Here is a 20,931-nt window from a genome sequence, read left to right on the forward strand (position 1 = left end):
TCTGGGCAAGACAATCCAGTGATTGCAACTGGGATACATACAATACAATCAACCTAGTCACCGAGCCCGACTTTCCATCCGTTAGACGGCTATTACGACAAGCATAGGTTACTGGCGACCTATATATTCTAAAGTGAAATCACCACAGTTTTTTTTTCAAAAAGAGTTTTTGATAAGTATTGCCCGTCGGGTGAAAAATGATCAAATGAAGAAAAACAAGTCAAAGGGTTGTGATTCCGGTGATTCTTGTTGGGTTTTTCTAGACTTGAGTGAGTGAGTGACTATGTTTTTTACGCCACTTTCAGCTTTATTCCAGCAATTTCAAGGCGGGGGACACCAGAAATTGGCTTTACAGATTGTACCCATGCGGGGAATCGAACCTGAGTCTTCGGAATTACAAGCTAAAGCTTTAACCACAAGGCTACCAAACCGCCCGACAAGGCTAGAAAACATAACTGAACGTTTGTCAAAGTAAAATTTACAAAATAAATCTTCCTTAGGAACTCAACATGTGATTTAATTTGTAATTTTGGGGTTTAAAATGCAAATAAAATGCATCTCTTACCTCCGAATCCTTCTCGACATTTGCACTTAAAACTCCCGGGTAAATCTTCACAGTCTGCCTCATTCTGGCAGTAACCATCGGCTTCACATTCGTTGATATCCTGTTCGCAGTTGTCTCCCTTCCAGCCTGTAAGGATTTTAAAAATTCAAATTTTCGGGTATCCATCGCTGTTAAGTGAGAATATGCTTTTTGATTACTGCTTCAAAAAGGAAAAATCGAAAATAATGTTTGTACAACACATTTTTTCAGCGTACAATATATCATTTTATTATCTATTAAACGATTATAATATTTCTCTTCTTTTTTTAAATTTAGAATTCTTTTTTTATTTAATTATCATTACAGTTTTTTGTTTTTTTTGGTTTATTGTCATCTATTGTCATTTATTTTTCATAGTCGTCGGTACTTTAGGCCAGTTCACACAAAGCGTATAGTTTAACAGCTTACCCATATTACATATTTTCGCTCCTGTTTGCTGATGGCATGTGTAGTGGCCCAGTTCATTGTTCTGCGCCTTGCAGTATATCTCACACACAGAACCGTACCAGTCAGGGTCGCAGTAGGCACGTAGCTGAATTTTCAGTCTGAAGAAATATAGAAAAAATAATATAATAGATTGATAACGTATAAGTTAACAGCGGAAACGAAACAACCATTTTCTTTAAATTCGAGAATTATTTATTGATATCATAACGACAAAAGGCTGTAAATAATCAAGTATGGTTACATAGTGATTGATAGCATGAGCACTTCCACGACGACCTGTGTGTGTCGGCATTATTGCAGCTATATGACGGAACCCTGTATTCAAGCGATATATAAACCAGATAATCCAGTGATTGATACCACAACGATCGATCCACCCCCTCGGGGTACGGAGACGCACTTGGCAACAATTCGGCTACTGAATCACTCACTCATATAGTAATTCTAGTTCACGACACGATCCCTTCGTTTTTTTATATGATAGTGATAGGGGCAGATAGCTGATGAATTATGATAAAGTAGCCTGATCGATGTTTTCGATATGACGCCGCTTTGAACAACGTTTTAGTTACGTCACGGCGTGTAAGCTGGGTTTGGGAGGGAATCCCGAAGTGATACAGGTCTTTGACGTTTACCAATATCGTGAAATTCCCAAGGGTGTGGTGCTGACAAAGCTAGAAACATAATCAGTCGGAATCTGAGACTTGAACCCCCATCAAAGGTTTCTCGCAGAGCCTTAGATGACCTGGTCATCCGCAATCCCGATTACCAAATGATAATCAAAAATGATAGTTTCACACGACTCACTGTGTCCTGTGGTTTAAGACGTATGTCTCGTAGACGCTTGCCTCGGCTGTGGGACTAACGGCGAAGTTTTCCAACACCTTGGCTAAGTTGTCCATGTGATCTTGGCCGTTGGCGGGGTCTTCATCAAACACCTCGACCTTCACCTTTATCTTGGACTGAGGACAAACACAATGGGTTTCTAAGTGTGACAAGCTTCCAGTGTGACATACATGGCTCTCATTAAAGGTATACAAGCAAGGCTCGAATAAATACAAAACTCTAGATCTATTAGAAGTATTGAGGACACTGAACATTTAAAACGTCAATGCAAGAGAATAACCGATTATCTGCCGAAACCGGTTTCATTTGACGTTGCTGTATGATGAGCCATGTGTGTTTGTGACTGGTGTTTGTCACCGGTGGTGCAGGATACGCTCACCTTTTCGCGAACGCCCGGCCTGGTATCATCACTATTTTATAGTGATTCAAAATGTTTTCGGCAAGAAAAAACAAGAAACACCAAAACACGTAATTATGCTGATGGCACTGATATGATTATAGTTAATGACGTTGTTGTTACCAATATGATAAAATCTACTGCTGTTACTGATATTGAGAGGATAAAAAACGCTGTTGTTACTGATATGATAAAAAAACTGCTGTTACTGATATGATAAAACCCACTGCTGTTACTGATATGATAAAACTCACTACTGTTACTGATTTGATAAAAAACCACTGCTGTTACTCTGCTTTTACTGACATGATAAAACCCACTGCTGTTACTGATATGGTAAAACTCACTACTGTTACTGATATGATAAAACCCACTGCTGTTACTCTGCTGTTACTGACATGATAAAACCTACTGCTGTTACTGATATGATAAAACCTACTGCTGTTACTGATACTGATATGATAAAACCCACTACTGTTACTGATATGATAAAACCCACTGCTGTTACTAATATGATAAAACCCACTGCTGTTACTGATACTGATATGCTAAAACCTACTGCTTTATCTGACACTGATATGATAAAACCTACAGCTGTTATTGACACTGATATGATAAAGCCTACAGCTGTTATTGATAGTGATATGATAAAATCTGCTGAGGGAACATGATGAGACTTACTGGTATTGATGCCACGGACATGATGAAGCGATTGGACACCCCTCCAATGTCCGTTCCGAAGATCACATTGTTTTGTTCATGCATCACGCCAGTTTGTTTTTTAAGCAAGGAACAATCATGGACACTGTCGGAGCTGAAATATTGAATGAACATGACATTTGTTGTAATAAGAGCGTGACTGAAGAAACAAAACATAAGCATGTAACAGCATACGTCACGCATATGACGAGCCGAGCATGCGCCTAGTGACTGGGAGACCAAAGGCTCGAACCTCTTGGATAGAGAGGTTAGACTAGGTCTTCAGCAACCCATGCTTGCTGCAAAAGGCAACTATGCTTGTCGTATGAGGCGACTAACAGGCTCGCTGACTTGATTGATGCTTCATCGTATCCCAATTGCGTAGATCGATGCTCACGATGTCAATCACAGGATTGTCTGGTCCAGACTCGATTATTTACAAACCGCCGTCATATAGCTGGAATATTGCTGAGTGCAGCGTAAACAAAAAGCAAACAAACAAAACGTGGATATGGGTAGAAAACACAGGTAGCCTTAATGTGCCCTGGTCACAGTGGTATTCATCAATGACCATCAGATGTTATACATAACACACAGGCTCTTTATGTGCAATACAGTGTTACAGGGCCTCAGATACTTGATCGATATGGATTATATGTAGAAAATAAGACAAAGACAGACTTACTAAACCAAATGTATACTCTTGCTAGGATAATACACAAGACAGGTTGATAGGTTCTTTGGTTTTATTCAACATGGATGCATGACAAGGGATGGACTCTGGCTTTATCGAACGTCGTGTAAAGCATATTGAATCATGCCAGCAACATGCACACAATAACTGCCGCTTAAGTTTCATCACCAGATCTGATATACATAATTGTAACGCATATAGCTTAATTACGTTATACTGATTATGACGTCATCCAAATAAAGTTATTACGTCACAAGAGATTTTATGACATCATTACAACATTAAGCCGAATGAGGTGATATCTCTTCGAAGGACCGACAGACATGTTTCTACGACTATGGGTAAAGTTATAAAAATTACAGAATTGGGGATTAGCTGTATCTTGTGGATTAATTCGACAAAATATAATCACTCGGAACCGAGGATCAACACGCCTCGTAGACCATGCGTCATTCTCTACACGGGAGATGCATGCATACTACATAAAAAGCATACCTGTTAGGTCTTTTCCTTTTTTAATTAAAAAAATGGAATAAAACATAACGATATCAATCATATGGCTACATAATATTCATCATAAATAAAATTAAGGTTCATGTGATTCAAAGGATGTAAACCATCACTTCTAATACAGACAGAAATTGTTTTCCAAAATATTGCATTATGAGGTGAGGTGAAATTGGGTTTAACGTCGCGTCCAAGATTATTGCAATTATATAGCGACGTGCAAGCACGTGTGTGTGTGGCTGCTTGTACTAGTCCGGGCTGATGCCGGTTTATAGTGCTAGCTCAATAGGATACCATGCCGCAGTTTAACATGAATACCCCACTCAGACATAGTATACTGACTCCGAGCCGACCAGTACTTGTTTTAGCCCCTTAATGCCGAGCGCCAGACAGGGTAACAACAAGTACCATCTTTTAACGTCTTTTGGTATGACGCGGCCGGGGATCGAACACTGGGCCTTCCGCTCTCCGGGTGGACGCTCTACCACTAGACCACGGAGGCGGTCTATTGCAATATGAAGCCACGAGGGTACGTTAGTGAGATTCTACTTACCATCAAATACATTCTTCCAACGTTTTTAACGTTTTTAGTTTATAACCAGTAAAAAGCAGTGTGTTGGCTTCAGTGGCAGAGTCATTTATGATGTCATAGTAACACATGACTTAACAATGGTCTGCAAAGTATTGTGATGCAAATACCAATAGTTATCTGCAGTTAAGGCTGATAAATGTTTAAGACAATTATTTTCATTAATCTTACTCCTTATATATTTATTCTAATTTAGCTACACGTCATTCAACTAAATATACAAGATAGGCCATGTACTCACTTTGATTCGTCTACACAGAGGGTAAACTTCGGATCGCACTGGTTGTTGCAGCCGAGCCAGGAAACAATGGACTCACAGCAGTTTCCATTAGACCCTTTACCACTGGAGAAGAAGCTGTGCAGCTTCATGTCCAACTTCCCCGAGGACTTCACTTGCTGTAAATTAGAAAATAGGAAGTGGATATGAATCACTGACAAATAACATTGATATAACTTTCATTTCCTTATAGTTTCCGTTAGGTTTCATGCCCTGAGCATTTACTTAATGATTATTTCCCTGACTTAAGAAACTTTCAGATAACCAGCTTCATCCTAAGTTTCTGGACAGCCTCCTCGGGATTAGTATTATTGTTATTTTGTTTTGAGCCATCGTCAGTGCAGGACATGCTAACCCGTTCGCGAACACCTGGTGTCATCACTGATTTTCGGTGATCCATTCATATATAATTTTCACCACTATTTGGCTTTTAAGCCCAAAGGATTCCTTTCGTGGGATAATCGAGAATGGTTATTCTTTTCCATGTTATTCCATCTAGTTTCCTCAAAGGAGAGTTATTTTTTATTTTTTTATTTTATTTTTTTTAAATTATTATTTTATTATTTTTCATTATTTTTTATTTATTTTTATTTATTTATTTATTTTTATTTTTTTTTGGGGGGGGTACTACTTGGTTTGTTGGTCATGATCCACCTCCGTGTTCTAGTGGTAGAGCGTCCGCCCGGAGAGCGGAAGGTCCGGGGTTCGATCCCCGGCCGCGTCATACCAAAAGACGTTAAAAGATGATACTTGTTGTTACCCTGTCTGGCGCTCGGCATTAAAGGGCTACAACAAGGAGTGGTCGGCTCGGAGTCAGTATACTGTGTCTGAGTGGGTATTTATGTTAAACTGCGGCATGGTATCTCAGTATGCTAGCACTTTAGATCGGCATCAGCCCGGACTAGTACGAGCAGCCACACACACAAGTACATGCACGTCGCTATATAAGTGCAATAATCTTGGACGCGACGTTAAACCCCATTTCACCTCACCTCACCTTGGTCATGAAGTTTCACTTGTAAACGAGTGGATGATAAATTGCTGGCACAGAATGTTACAGACCTACTCAAACGGCTATAAAATGAGCAATGAAATATGGCAAGCTATATGTGACCTAGATAATTTTGACTTTGTCTGGGTTCGATTCTATCATGTCTGTCCATTGGTTTTGGTGATCCGGTTCTACATTTACTTTGCCCACGAATGTGTTGATGTTACTATGGCAAAGCACGTTGTGTTATGTTCAACAAGGATATATTGTTGTTGCCTATCCTGCAGATGCCATGACCTTGGGTCTGAGAGGCATTGGTGGAAGCCGGATCAGCAGTACTATCCTATCAACTCCACAGACATCAGCGTTAGGGGCTTAAGGGACAGTCTTAGTTTCCTTCGCCCTGGTAGTGATCAATATGTGTAGAAAGAACAAACCTATTCTTCAGTGAGATATCTGGAGTGAAAACAAGTGAGGTGACTTGAAGTTTAACGTCGCGTTCAAGAGTATTGCTTCTATATAGCCCGGTGCAAGCACGTTTGCGTGCGTGCGTGCGTGCCTGCCTGCCCTCCCGCCTGCCTGCTTGCTTTCGTGCGTGTGTGCGTGCGTGCGTGCCTGCCTGCGTTCCTGCGTGCTTGCGTGCCTGCGTGTCTGCATGCCTGCCTGCTTTCGTGCCTGCGTGCCCTCGTGCCTGCCTGCTTTCGTGCGTGCGTGCGTGCGTGCGTGCCTGCGTGCCCTCGTGCCTGCGTGCGTGCCTGTGTACTTGTCCGGACTGATGCCGGATTTGTGGTGCTAGTTCAGTGAGATATTTTTCAGAGTAACATTGCAACCCCCTCAGACACAGTATACTGACTCCGAGCCGACCAGTCCTTGTTTTGCGCCAGGCAGGGTAAAATCGTAATGCAACATCAAGAAATGTCATCAGGGAGAGACGGGGAAAACCCGCACAAATTTAATTCTGTCAAAATCATGTACAGAAACAGTCAACCCTGCCTTATCTTGTCAGCGGATCCGCCGAGAATTACTAAGGAAAACATGCGTTAAAAACTACATGACAACCAGTTATTTTCTTAATTCAATGTGACTCTTTTGAAACTATTCTATTTTAATGAAACAAAATACTGTTTGAATAATTAATTATCAATGTAAAGAAGAAATAAACAAACATTCAATTGATCTGTTATTAAAATTATATTAAGATGGAATATAATGTCGGCCTTTACAATAACGGGACCTATAACAGTAAATACCCTGCTCAGTGTGGAAAAAGATGATAACTTCATTTCGTCTACTTCATATGATAAATATAACAGTAATTGAATGGCACACTGACATACATATCAAAAGTCTACCTACGCTGAAGACTGACTTCTAAGGACCGTATATCATTAAGGTGTATATTCAAAACCATACTATCAACCACAACGCTTTCGCTATTGGATACACCTTGACATCAACAAATGTTTTCTATAGACCGTCGCTATTGATGACATCAGATGTAAACATAGTTGCACATCACTAGGCGATTATTAATTAAGGACATTTCTGCCTCGATGCGCCATCAAAATATACATAAACTGTCACGCAAAGACGCCTTTATTGCATCAGTATATATCATATTAAAAACCATTTCTAAGAGACATAATCATGATAATAGGTCAAATACGCCCTTGAAGCTCTACCACGGGAATGTTGTGGGATATATGAAGGCGCAATCATATTTACAGTCATGATTAAAAAGCGTGTCTGTAGCCATCTTAATAGCGTGCTTCTTTAATCATTTCAGACACTTTAAATATACACAAGATCCTGTCTACTCGTACAGACATCAGGCATTGACGTTGAATGGTGTTGAACAGTATAAGCCCATTCATCAACACTCGCCCCTTTCTGTAACCTGCAAGAATACTTGTCCCGGTATAACACGAGTTGGTCACGGATGAGTATAAGCCAAGTGAAGAATGTCAGTGTGTCCTTTAAATGTGTCAGTCAATGTATTCATGTGTAAAATGTGATTCACTTAGGCCGTTTACAAATTGACTGAACAATCTGTCCATTTATTTGACAGATTGACTAAAAACTAGTTAGAAATTCAAGGGGCTCAAAAGCATCACAATAGACTAATAATGCTTGAATTACGATGCAGAAAATAATGATGAAAGTAAACTCAAAATATTTTAAATTCATTATAATAATACAATAAATTAGATATTTAGTCAATTTGTAAAATACCTGAAATATTAAGGCGTTTTGTAAATTGGCTATGTGAATTTTCAGTCATCGTAAACATTGACTATTACATCTACACTGTGTGTATATCTAGGTATGATCATATACATATTCCCCAATACTCCAGACGGTGCCAATTGCAATGCAATCGCCCGGATAAACACATTTACGGATTAAAAAAAACATGAGCGTTCCTTTCATCTTAAATTTATATGGACGTTTAAACAGCGTCCGGATAGCGAGGTGTCCATGGACGTTTCGAGACAGTATTTCACAACCGAGATATTGTCATGAATTGTTTCTCATTTCTGATTACATTAATTGTGTTCGGTGTTTTCTTTGTCGGTCTGGTCTGAGAGGCACTATTCTATCAAACGCTACTATTTCAATATTGTCTTCAAAGCTGGGATAAGCTGAAAAAGATTCATATATTTTCACTTTTTGGGAGAAATTACAACAGCCTTCCTTGTAACGCAGGAAGTAAAATGTGGTCATCGTCACTTTATACAATTTAACAAAATCTACCCACGTATTCAGTCTAAATATACTTCTTAATCTGCATGACCTGTCAAAAGTCGAAATATTATGCACGCTAAATATATACAGCGTCAAAGTGACATGTATACATGGATTAATACTTTTTAAATTGTGAAAGTTTCGTAACAAGCTTGTTGGGCTTTTGGATCAATGTTAGTGTCAGGTCTAGTGGGGTGTCAATATTTGGGTAAGTGTGTTAATTGTTAAGTACGGCGGTTTTGTGTGTGTGAGTGAGAGGGAGAGAGGGAGATCACTAGAGAGAGAGAGGAGGGGGGCGTAGTGAGTGAATGAGAACGTGAGTGAGTGAGTGAAGGAGAACGTGAGTCAGTGAATGAGAGAAGGAGAACGCGAATGAGGGAGTGAGTGAGAGAAGGAGAACGTGAGTGAGTGAGTGAGTGAGTGTCTATGCCATAGCAACACAGCGGGATCACTGCTCTGTAACGTACCACACAGAACAGATTACACCCAGACCGCTTTCAGAGGCATATGGGTCACATAGTCTTCACTCGTGCGTAGATTTGTATGTACAATAAATAGACATAAATAAAATATGGCTTTCTCGAGGAAGCAAATACAGTTAGTAGAAAGCATTGGGTATTATGGGGTGGGCGGGATCTAAAACTCTCGATCGGTATCAGAGTGCACACGTTTTAAAGCACGGTGCATGTCTATGTATATGGAACGCCTTGAATCAGTGTGACCGCCAGATCATAATTTGTGGTTTTGTTCGTCCGTATGTTGTTTAAATATAAAACCGGTATCGATTATCCGACAAAACACATTACACTTGGGGTAAAGGCAAAATAGCTATGAAGATTATGACGCCGTAATAGGACTGTCACCCATCCACCTACTCTCCGAGACCGACGCTGCTTAACTTCACCTGATAACGACCAGTATAGTCGCCACTTACGACCAGCATAATTTGCCGGGGTGTATATTTTTACCCATGGGTCGTCGAAAACCCGGGTTCGATTCCCGACATAGGTACAATGTGTGAAGCCCATTCCTGGTGTCCCCCGCCGTGATATTGCTGGAATATTGCTAAATGCGGCGTAAAATCAAACTCACTCACTCGTGCGACCAGCCTGGGAGCTATTGGAACTCTCCTGCTTCAGATAACCACAGAGGTAATAAAGAGTCTACAGCTATGTAAGTGAGTGAGTGAGTTGGGTTTAACGCCGCTTTTAACAGTATTCCAGTTATATCGCGGCGTGTCAGCTTAATGTGGGAGGAAAGCCCGAAGTGATGCAGGTCTCAGACGTTTACCACTTCGGTGAAACCAACGAGCACGGGTATGGTGCTGACAAACCTAGAAACATAATTGGGGCGAACCGGGATTCTAACCCACAATCATAGGTTTCTGGCGGGCCCAAGGGATGCAACTCTGCACAGCGAATCGCGGCGCCTTAGACGACTGGGCCACCCGTGCACCCAGCTATGTAAGTAGACATCAACACTCAACACACACATGAAATGACAACCAAACCACAAGCGGGTCAATATTTACACAGCAACAAGCTGTGTATCGCGTAGGAAAGTGCGTCTACATGTAAACATAGTAAAACGACACAGTCGAGACATGAAGATATGTAGTGGACATTTCCAAATTTGACGCATCAGTTACAAAAATGATGTCCGATGCAATTCCTAAGTATTGTGACCTGTAGCATATGTTTCCGAGTGTATTCAACCACTATTTTCATTTGCCTTTGCATGTGTTTGTGACGGGTGCCCCCGGTGGGGCAGGATACGCTCACCTCATTTTTTTATTCATACACAGATTTCTTATGATTATGGAACTGCTATACGATCACTGATCCTTGACACTAAATAATATACTGTAGAACCTCGGTCATCCACACTTTCTAGATTTCACTATATCCGGGTTATTGAGTTGATTGACTTACATGTAAATATAATTGGAAAGTTGACGTTGATGGTTATATCCTGTGACGATAAGTACAATAGTAAATACATATTACATATATAATATTAATCACAAATCAGGGACACGTTTTATCAACAACTGGCGGTGTTGGAGTAAAATCAAATTCTCGTTTCATCAAAGGACTTAACTAAACCACCTTTGTAACTTATTTGTCAAAACGACTCGTCAAAAGTGTTCGTAACCTTTTTTTTCTCGTTACTTCGATTATTTTCTCGAAATTTCGTTTATTTTCTCGTTGTTTTAAATTCATTCCAAAACTCGAAATTCCACTGAACTTAACGAGAAAATAATCGAAATTACGAGAAAGTAATCAAAGTAACGAGAAAGAACTCGAAATTTCGAAAAAAAAATTTTTTAGAAATTTCGATTTAAAAAAAATAAAATTATGCTACCAAAGTAGCACCGTACGGCTTTCGTAGCTTGGGACTTCTACATCACATTGACCAGAACATCGTGGCAGGGGTACCAGTAGGAGCAGTGACGTCAAACTATTACCTAAACACCATCGTGGCTTGTCTGGCTATTTTTGGCCTCGTCCAGGTTAACGTACCCATTACCCTTGAGTGACAGTGATCACATGTAACTACAAGCGTTTAACACGGTCAACCTTTCACCTGACTGGAGAGAGGCGACCGTGTCAGCTGCAGTGCATCAGCAAACTGATGACAGGTACACTGATGGTATAGTAATGTTTCCGTCAGCTTCATGTATAGCCAATATACCAGGGATCAGGGGTAATAATACCTATAGTCTAAGTGCACTTGAGCAGTTAAAATTCGGAAAGTGCGCTATACAAATTCATGATATATTTGATGATGTAACTGGCTCCTGGGGACGAGTAACGGCGGAGGATTAGATCCCTGATTTAATATTGTAATAGTGTTTTGTTAACTTTGGTTATTGTTTCGCTCGGATGAGATACAAATTCTGTTTCCTGGGAGGCTGTCGTGTCATGCAGACAGACAGACAGAATTTGTGAGGAACACAACATTTGGGAATATATGCTTACTCCTTCATCAGGTGAATGAAACCTATTACTTACTTACTTACTTACTTAGGGAGCTGGGTATGGTGGATGTTTGTTTGTTTATGTAATTTTCATTTGGTAGATTATAGTGTTTATGTAATTTTCATTTGGTAGATTATAGTGTTTTTAGATGCGTTTTATTAGTTCCGTTTTGATTAAGAGTACGCCTAAGGCCTTGAAGTTTTCTAGTTTATTTTGTGGGTTTAATATTGCTTCTAGAGTGAGAGCCTTGTTTAGAATGAGGGTGGTTTGTAATGCGGTTCGATGTGTTAGGTAGTGTGTGCAGTGGATGAGTGAGTGTTTTGGGGTTTATAGTTGTTTGCAGTGTGGACAGTTACCTGTAGTACGTTTTTTAATTTTTTTTAGGTGGTTATTATTAGGCAGAGAGCATATATATGTACACGTCAGAACAACAAGAGTAATAAGATAACAAAAGTTTGAAACTTGGAAGCCAAAGAATAATTGGCGCTGATAGGCGATTAGCAATTCACAAAGGAAGACAACCCTGTACAGTAATTAGCGCTAATACTCATGGACAACTGGAAGCCAGGACTTAATTATCACTGATAGGTAAATGGCAATGGGCAATGGGCAAACGCGGAGCCGGGGATAATTAGCACTGATAGGTAAACGGGAGGTCGGGGGTAATTAGCACTCGCTAGTGTAGGCAAACTACCACACCATGCTACAATTTCTGTAGGCGAAGTGACTGTAGGCAAGGTGCACTGTAGGCGATAGTAGACTCCACCATTAGCACTGATAGGTAAACGGGAGGCCGGGGGTAATAGCACTGATAGGAAAACGGGAGGTCGGGGGTAATAGCACTGATAGGAAAACGGGAGGTCGGGGGTAATAGCACTGATAGGTAAACGGGAGGTCGGGGGTAATAGCACTGATAGGTAAACGGGAGGTCGGGGGTAATAGCACTGATAGGTAAACGAGAGGACGGGGGTAATTAGCACTGATAGGTAAACGGGAGGCCGGGGGTAATAGCACTGATAGGTAAACGGAAGGCCGGGGGTAATAGCACTGATAGGTAAACGGGAGGCCGGGGTAATTAGCACTGATAGGTAAACGGGAGGCCGGGGGTAATAGCACTGATAGGAAAACGGGAGGTCGGGGGTAATAGCACTGATAGGTAAACGGGAGGTCGGGGGTAATAGCACTGATAGGTAAACGGGAGGTCGGGGGTAATAGCACTGATAGGTAAACGGGAGGTCGGGGGTAATAGCACTGATAGGTAAACGGGAGGTCGGGGGTAATAGCACTGATAGGTAAACGGGAGGTCGGGGGTAATAGCACTGATAGGTAAACGGGAGGTCGGGGGTAATAGCACTGATAGGTAAAAGAACAGAAATAGCAGTGGGCAAATGGAAGCCAGTTAGATAATTGGCACTGACAAAGATCAAAGCAATAAGTCCCAAGCACTAGGCAGATATGTTCCCTGACCACGGTTCCTGGATGACACCAGTCATATCAAGTACCATCTATAAACCTCTTTTGGTATGACGCGGCCGGGGATCGAACCCCGGACCTTCCGCTCTCCGGGCTGACGCTCTACCACTAGACCACGGAGGCGGTCCAAAGGTTATAAAAATATGAAATACAGTCCAATACAATTTGCGTCGAAGTGAGGTGTATTGGAGCTAGATATCATCAGACATAACGTTCCTTGTAGTTCAGCGCCGTCTTGTTGCAAGAAGACACGCCCTAATTTCCCTGGTCGCCGCAACAGGCGTATTTATTACCAGTAACCATTGATAACCCGACGCCCATTTTCTGCCTTCCGAGTACAGTCAGTCTGCAGACTGGTTCCACCCGGCTTCATCACGGGGTATTGTAAGGGCTGAGAGATCAAGAACAAGGTAGCACCAGTGCATGTATGCCAGTGTGTGGCAGATTCATGATAAACGACTTCGTTTTCCATTCTGAAAGGTGCATTGTATTGATACGGTTCTGAATCCTAACGAAACCGGTGCACCGTGACATAGCTGCCCTCTGTTGTCAGACGAAACACAGAACTATTTTCAATACCACGTTAACTGTAATAGATACGGTGTATGCGTCATGTGTATTAATGCATCCGGAATTCCCTGTGTTTGCTATAAATGGCGACATGAGTAATACCATTTTCAAGGTTCTTTTACTGTAGAGACAATTGGTTATTTCATGACATGGATTTTACTGTAAAGACCTATCAGATTTTTTTCAAACCAGGAAGTTTCATTAGATGATCGATCATAATACTCTCAGGTGCTTTTTTCCTCATCACGTCCGACATATATGTAATTATTTATAGGCATTACTTAGAAGTTGACGGATGACAAGGTAGAGACAATTTGAATGGATAACAACTTCTTTAATACTGTAAAAAAGCGACCAACGGTATAAGGATCTATACCTAAACGTCGCTTTTTACAGCATTAGAGAAGTTGTTATCCATACAATTGTGTCTATCTTGCCTCCCATGTATTCTAGACTGGGTTATGTCGCTTTTCGAAATATCACTCATGACGTATATTGTGTGGTGTTTGTGGTTTGTCTGTTATATGCACCATGGAACCTCGTCCATTCAGATTCTATTACAGATATCGTTTAAGACAATAATACGAGTAGAATTGTTATTCGTTTATTTGGGGTAATAGCGTAGTAGGTAATAGCGTAGCGGAAAAGCGGTGGTTCGACGTTCGAGCACCAACAATGCAGGCATTCACTATCATGTCACAAGGGATACCTTACATATTGGTGACATTGTAAGTCAATATCAGCTACCTGCTTTCAATCGTAATCTATTCAAGCTTCGTGGTTTTGCATGCAGGTGTCGGGAAAATAATCGGGTCGTTGAAATGCGGGAGGAAGTGTTTTCTTTATTCAATTCGAAAACATATTCTGTCACTGGTGTTGCCGAATTATTGAAATGCCTGACATGCCATATTTACCTAAATGTAAACAATTAAACGAACACATATGTAAGCGACGTCATAATTATATAGGGGTATTACATCTTCAGTGATCCATCTTATACCTGCGTGATGTATAAACGTGATGTACCTGCGTGATGTATAAACGTGATGTATAAACGTGATGTACCTGCGTGATGTATAAACGCGATGTACCTGCGTGATGTATAAACATGACGTACCTGCGTGATGTATAATCGTGATGTACCTGCGTGATGTATAAACGTGATGTACCTGCGTGATGTATAAACATGACGTACCTGCGTGATGTATAAACGTGATGTACCTGCGTGATGTATAAACGTGATGTACCTGCGTGATGTATAAACGTGATGTACCTGCGTGATGTATAAACATGATGTACCTGCGTGATGCATAAACGTGATGTACCTGCGTGATGTATAAACGTGATGTACCTGCGTGATGTATAAACGTGATGTACCTGCGTGATGTATAAACGCGATGTACCTGCGTGATGTATAAACATGACGTACCTGCGTGATGTATAAACGTGATGTACCTGCGTGATGTATAAACGTGATGTACCTGCGTGATGCATAAACGTGATGTACCTGCGTGATGTATAAACGTGATGTACCTGCGTGATGTATAAACGTGATGTACCTGCGTGATGTATAAACGTGATGTACCTGCGTGATGTATAAACATGACGTACCTGCGTGATGTATAAACGTGATGTACCTGCGTGATGTATAAACGTGATGTACCTGCGTGATGTATAAACATGATGTACCTGCGTGATGTATAAACGTGATGTACCTGCGTGATGTATAAACGTGATGTACCTGCGTGATGTATAAACGTGATGTACCTGCGTGATGTATAAACGTGATGTATAAACGTGATGTATAAACGTGATGTACCTGCGTGATGTATAAACGCGATGTACCTGCGTGATGTATAAACGTGATGTACCTGGGTGATGTATAAACATGATGTACCTGCGTGATGCATAAACGTGATGTACCTGCGTGATGTATAATCGTGATGTACCTGCATGATGTATAAACATGACGTACCTGCGTGATGTATAAACGTGATGTATAAACGTGATGTACCTCCGTGATGTATAAACGTGATGTACCTGCGTGATGTATAAACGTGATGTACCTGCGTGATGTATAAACGCGATGTACCTGCGTGATGTATAAACGTGCTGTACCTGCGTGATGTATAAACATGATGTACCTGCATGATGCATAAACATGACGTACCTGCGTGATGTATAAACGCGATGTACCTGCGTGATGTATAAACATGACGTACCTGCGTGATGTATAAACGTGATGTACCTACGTGATGTATAAACGTGATGTACCTGCGTGATGTATAAACGTGATGTACCTGCGTGATGTATAAACGCGATGTACCTGCGTGATGTATAAACGCGATGTACCTGCGTGATGTATAAACGTGATGTACCTGCGTGATGTATAAACGCGATGTACCTGCGTGATGTATTAACGTGATGTACCTGCGTGATGTATAAACGCGATGTACCTGCGTGATGTATAAACGCGATGTACCTGCGTGATGTATAAACGTGATGTACCTGCGTGATGTATAAACGCGATGTACCTGCGTGATGTATAAACGTGATGTACCTGCGTGATGTATAAACGCGATGTACCTGCGTGATGTATAAACGCGATGTACCTGCGTGATGTATAAACGCGATGTACCTGCGCGATGTATAAACATGATGTACCTGCGTGATGTATAAACGTGATGTATAAACGCGATGTACCTGGGTGATCATACCTTTTTTCACATCTATTCTGCCCTTTTCACCAAATGGTTTCGGCGGATAATCAAGACAAGTAATCAGCGTACTGTATCGTTTGATGATGAGGTTATCAAAGATTTTTTTAAAAACCTTCATATAGTATAGCCCCCTGTACCCATACTGTGGTGAAACTTCTGGTTCCCTTCCCTTCCCGTGTGATATACATACATATACATATACATATACATATACATATACATATACAGCAATTTAAATGGGAAAGTCAGGCTGCATTTATTCCATCTACCCCAAATTAAACGACATTGTGCTACCCTGGTCTGCTCTGACAAGTAAATTGTTTATATATATACTCTTGAAAATCACACATATATAAATAATGTACACCATGATTTAAAAATTGTTCCTGGAGCATGATCGACTGTCTGGAAAAGCAAAAACAACCTAACTACTCAATAACCATAATCACCCCACTTCTAGTTGTATAAGTCCCGTATTTTATCTTCGTGTCTAAATCTCTGTCTCGGGGCATCTGTATGCCACACCACATCCGAATGACGGACGGGGCGTGTGTAATGTGACCGCGGGCTAGGAACGCTGTGACGTAAACACGGAGTCAGGGGGCAATTTCGTGTACGTCACTGAACTGCTAATTACATTTTACGTTCATACACCTGCGTGATGTATATGCGTGATGTGTATTCGTGATGTATCTGAGTGATGGATATTCGTGATGTACCTACGTGATGTATGTGTGTGATGTATATGCGTGATGTACGTGCGTGATGTATCTGAGTGATGGATATTCGTGATGTACCTGCGTGATGTATGTGTGTGATGTATATTCGTGATGTACCTGAGTGATGGATATTCGTGATGTACCTGCGTGATGTATGTGTGTGATGTATATGCGTGATGTACGTGAGTGATGGATATTCGTGATGTACCTGCGCAATGTACCTGCGTGATGTGTGTGCGTGATGCGTGTGCGTGATGTACCTGCGCGATGTACCCGCGTGATGTGTGTGCGTGATGCGTGTGCGTGATGTACCTGCGCGATGTACCCGCGTGATGTACCTGCGTGATGTGTGTGCGTGATGCACCTGCGTGATATGAGTGCGTGATGTACCTGAGTGATGGATATTCGTGATGTACGTGCGTGATGTACGTGCGTGATGTACCTGCGTGATGTATCCGCGTGATGTACCCTTGGATGTACCCGCGTGATGTACAAATGTGATATACCTGCATGATGTATAAACGTAATGTACCTGCGTGATGTATAAACGTGATGTACCTGCGTGATGTATAAACGTGATGTACCTGCGTGATGTATAAACGTGATGTACCTGCGTGATGTATAAACGTGATGTACCTGCGTGATGTATAAACGTGATGTACCTGCGTGATGTATAACAATATCTTAACGAGGATGTTTTATGCTCAGTAGATTGTTGTGAACATTATGACTTTATCTGACGACGTTTATCCTTTTTGAAATGTACGAATTCAGAATTTCAAGGTAGAAATTTGTTGTGATCGTTGAAGTTTTTAATCACACACCTCTGGGGGAATTCTGTGGTTGTCTTAACAATACGGAAACAAAAACAAAAATAGGAATTTTCCATGTTCCAAGCAGGAAATAAAATGAAAATGGAAATGTTCCGTGAGGTTTAGTAGTTTACTGTTTTAAGTAATTTGTCTTTGTATCGTGTACATTATAAATTGTCTGACGGCTCGGGGAAAACAAGCCCACGCACAGGGCACATCACACTATATGCCCCGAGAGATCGGTTGACAACGAATTTACCTCACTAACGTTCATTCATACAGACTCGGAATATATGTGCGAAATATAAGTTTCACAGAGTAAAACGCTTTGCTTCAGCCATTTTGACTGCTAACTGTCGACACAAACCGAATAACTTCCCTTTACCCAATGCATTCGAATAAACATCGGTTCATTTCAGCTCAACGATACTTATGCGAGATACGCAAATTAGCTAAGGTGTGTTCCGATTGATTTCTCAGCAGGGTGTATGAGCATGGCTACTTGGAAAATAATTGCCTGGGTCCGGTTCCACAAAGCGATCTTAGCGCTACGACTGTCACAAGTCTATGTTAAGGTATGGGAGTTACGATCGACTTAGTGCTAAGATCTCTTTGTGGAACGGAGCCCATGTCCTTAATCTATCAGAAGTTCGTATTTTAATGTAAGGTGAGATCATTTGTGATAAACGTCGAGTGATGGATATCTGTTACGGACATGTAATCTGGTAACGGATAGATTAATCAGGGTTTACAGCTGATGTGTAACACCAGTCGATCCATCAGTTGACATTAGTGTTGACATGTAAGGAAAATAGCTTGGGGTTTTTCAGACTTTTGGCTATGATTACTACTTAAATGTGAACTTCACTTTGCCAAGAACAGGATGTGAAACATCCGTGGTATGAAAAAACATCAGTCATACAAACATAAGACCGGGAAACTATTTAAAACGTAATGAGCGACGGGATTTTTTTCTTAAATACCCGCTGAGGATGCTTGTGGTATGGGATAACGTTATGAGATAGCTGACTTCTTCTTCTTCGTCTTCTTCTTCATCATCATCATCATCATCATCATCATCGTCGTCGTCGTCGTCGTCACCGTTGTCTTCATTGTGATTCCTGTTCTTACTTTCTATTTTACGAATGTTCGTTTCTCTCGCTCTTTCCTCTACAAATCTTCGGGCTTTCCTCCCACATTAAGTTGTACTGGAATACTGTTAAAAGCGGCGTTAAACCCAACTCACTCACTTACTCATTCTACAAATCGTTTCTCAGGTGCTGGTGACACTTTGGTCTCGAATCAATTGGTCACGAAAAGGAATAATCATGACACGCAATTCAGTCAGTGGGGGCTTGCAGTGGCGAGGGTGAGGGCGCGTACATTTATATAAATGTGACATGTACCTGTCACGTTGACTTGTTCATACTTCATGTTGGTGAGAAAACCCCCGAACTCTTTCAACAACGCCTACTTCTTTCAAAAGAATTTGGAAAACCCTTCACGTTTTGAGTGAGTCATCAAGTAGGCGTGAAGTAACAAGGCGGCCATCAGGATGCGTTGACTTTGAACGGTTGATGATGTTGTAACAAAAAGTGATGACGAGGAATATTATAGGTTTATGTTAAACAGTATTACCCAAACCGGTTTTGCGGTTTGCCTGGAAGACGTGATTGAGGAAATAAACTGAGCTGGATATGTGACATGAATTTCCTTACATATTTTTCACGTTTTTTATTCGCTTATTCAAGTATATAGAACATCATAGCGTTCATGTGTTTTTCCCAAAACGGTACATACATGTACATGTTCAAGGCAAAATCGTGTTAACAAAACTATTGTAAATTTTGTTAATATATACTGAAACAATTTGGATAGGGATAACAAGAAATTGTAGACCGTTTTACAATACTCGTTATAAGTAATCATTTCGGGGGAATAATAACAATAGTCCATCTAAATTTGAGTTGTATATCACCATAACAACCATTGCTTGAAGCTGCAACCCATCAGCTGATCACATATTCACAATTCTCCCTATCTAGCAATGAGTGTCACTAATAGCATATTCATAATGATATAATATCAAACGTTCGTTCGGCAGCATTTCCCACAAGTAAATTTCACAAGACCCTTCACTTTCGAATGTATGTCAACAACACCCCACCCCCGGGGACTAGTTCTCACCTACATACAACGTCCGCTATTTGCCATCATTGAAAGGCATTGCCCCCGGGGTCTAACCCTCACCTCAAAGAAAGAACATCATGACCCACATAAAACTGTATGTTCCAGTAGTCGTTTTGTGTTGCTAGTCAGGCTTTGTTTCATTTGTAAACACCGAGTGGAAGATCGGAATAATTCTGTGCAAGGTAAAGCAAGTAGGTTGGCATAGGTCTGGCTCCCAAACGATGACCCCCGTTCTGGTTGTAACTGCTTCCCCGCAGACAACTAACGAGACTCTTATTCAACTGGGGCTTCCACACCGAGGGTAAAAATGTCTGTGTTTTATGGAGTTATTTTTGAAGAAACCTTAGAGTTACTGGTCGTATCCAGATAAGAGAAATACGAGATATGGTCACACGTCGTTTGAAACATTAAAATCACTCCCGGGTTCTAATATGAACTGAAGGATCAAACAGGATATCCTAATATATCATTACATTTTACAAATTTAATTTCTTAATACATCTTGTCCCATCGCACATAGACACAGTCCCATCACCCACTCACACTGTCTGATCACACATACACCTTGTCCCAACACACATACTCCATGTCCCATCACACACACACCATGTCTCATCACACATACACCCTGTCCCATCACACACACTCCCTGCCCCATCACACATACAAC

At 41.0% G+C, this 20,931-nt stretch overlaps 1 protein-coding gene across 1 annotated transcript in view; it reads right to left on the reverse strand.

Moving 5' to 3' along the window:
• Nucleotides 1–20,931, reverse strand: part of LOC139444681 (uncharacterized) — a 33,823-nt gene that overhangs the window by 10,243 nt on the left and 2,649 nt on the right. Inside the window, exons 2-6 of the mRNA XM_071225613.1 lie at nucleotides 5,025–5,179; nucleotides 2,976–3,108; nucleotides 1,859–2,013; nucleotides 1,013–1,149; nucleotides 566–691 (exon numbers count right to left, since the gene is read on the reverse strand). Of these exons, the coding sequence (XP_071081714.1) occupies nucleotides 566–691; nucleotides 1,013–1,149; nucleotides 1,859–2,013; nucleotides 2,976–3,108; nucleotides 5,025–5,179 (706 nt within the window). The remainder of the gene's footprint in view (nucleotides 1–565; nucleotides 692–1,012; nucleotides 1,150–1,858; nucleotides 2,014–2,975; nucleotides 3,109–5,024; nucleotides 5,180–20,931) is intronic.

The sequence above is a fragment of the Haliotis cracherodii genome, unplaced genomic scaffold, assembly GCF_022045235.1.
Source record: "Haliotis cracherodii isolate W230 unplaced genomic scaffold, xgHalCrac1.p SCAF_6, whole genome shotgun sequence".
NCBI classification, from domain to species: Eukaryota; Metazoa; Mollusca; class Gastropoda; order Lepetellida; family Haliotidae; genus Haliotis; species Haliotis cracherodii.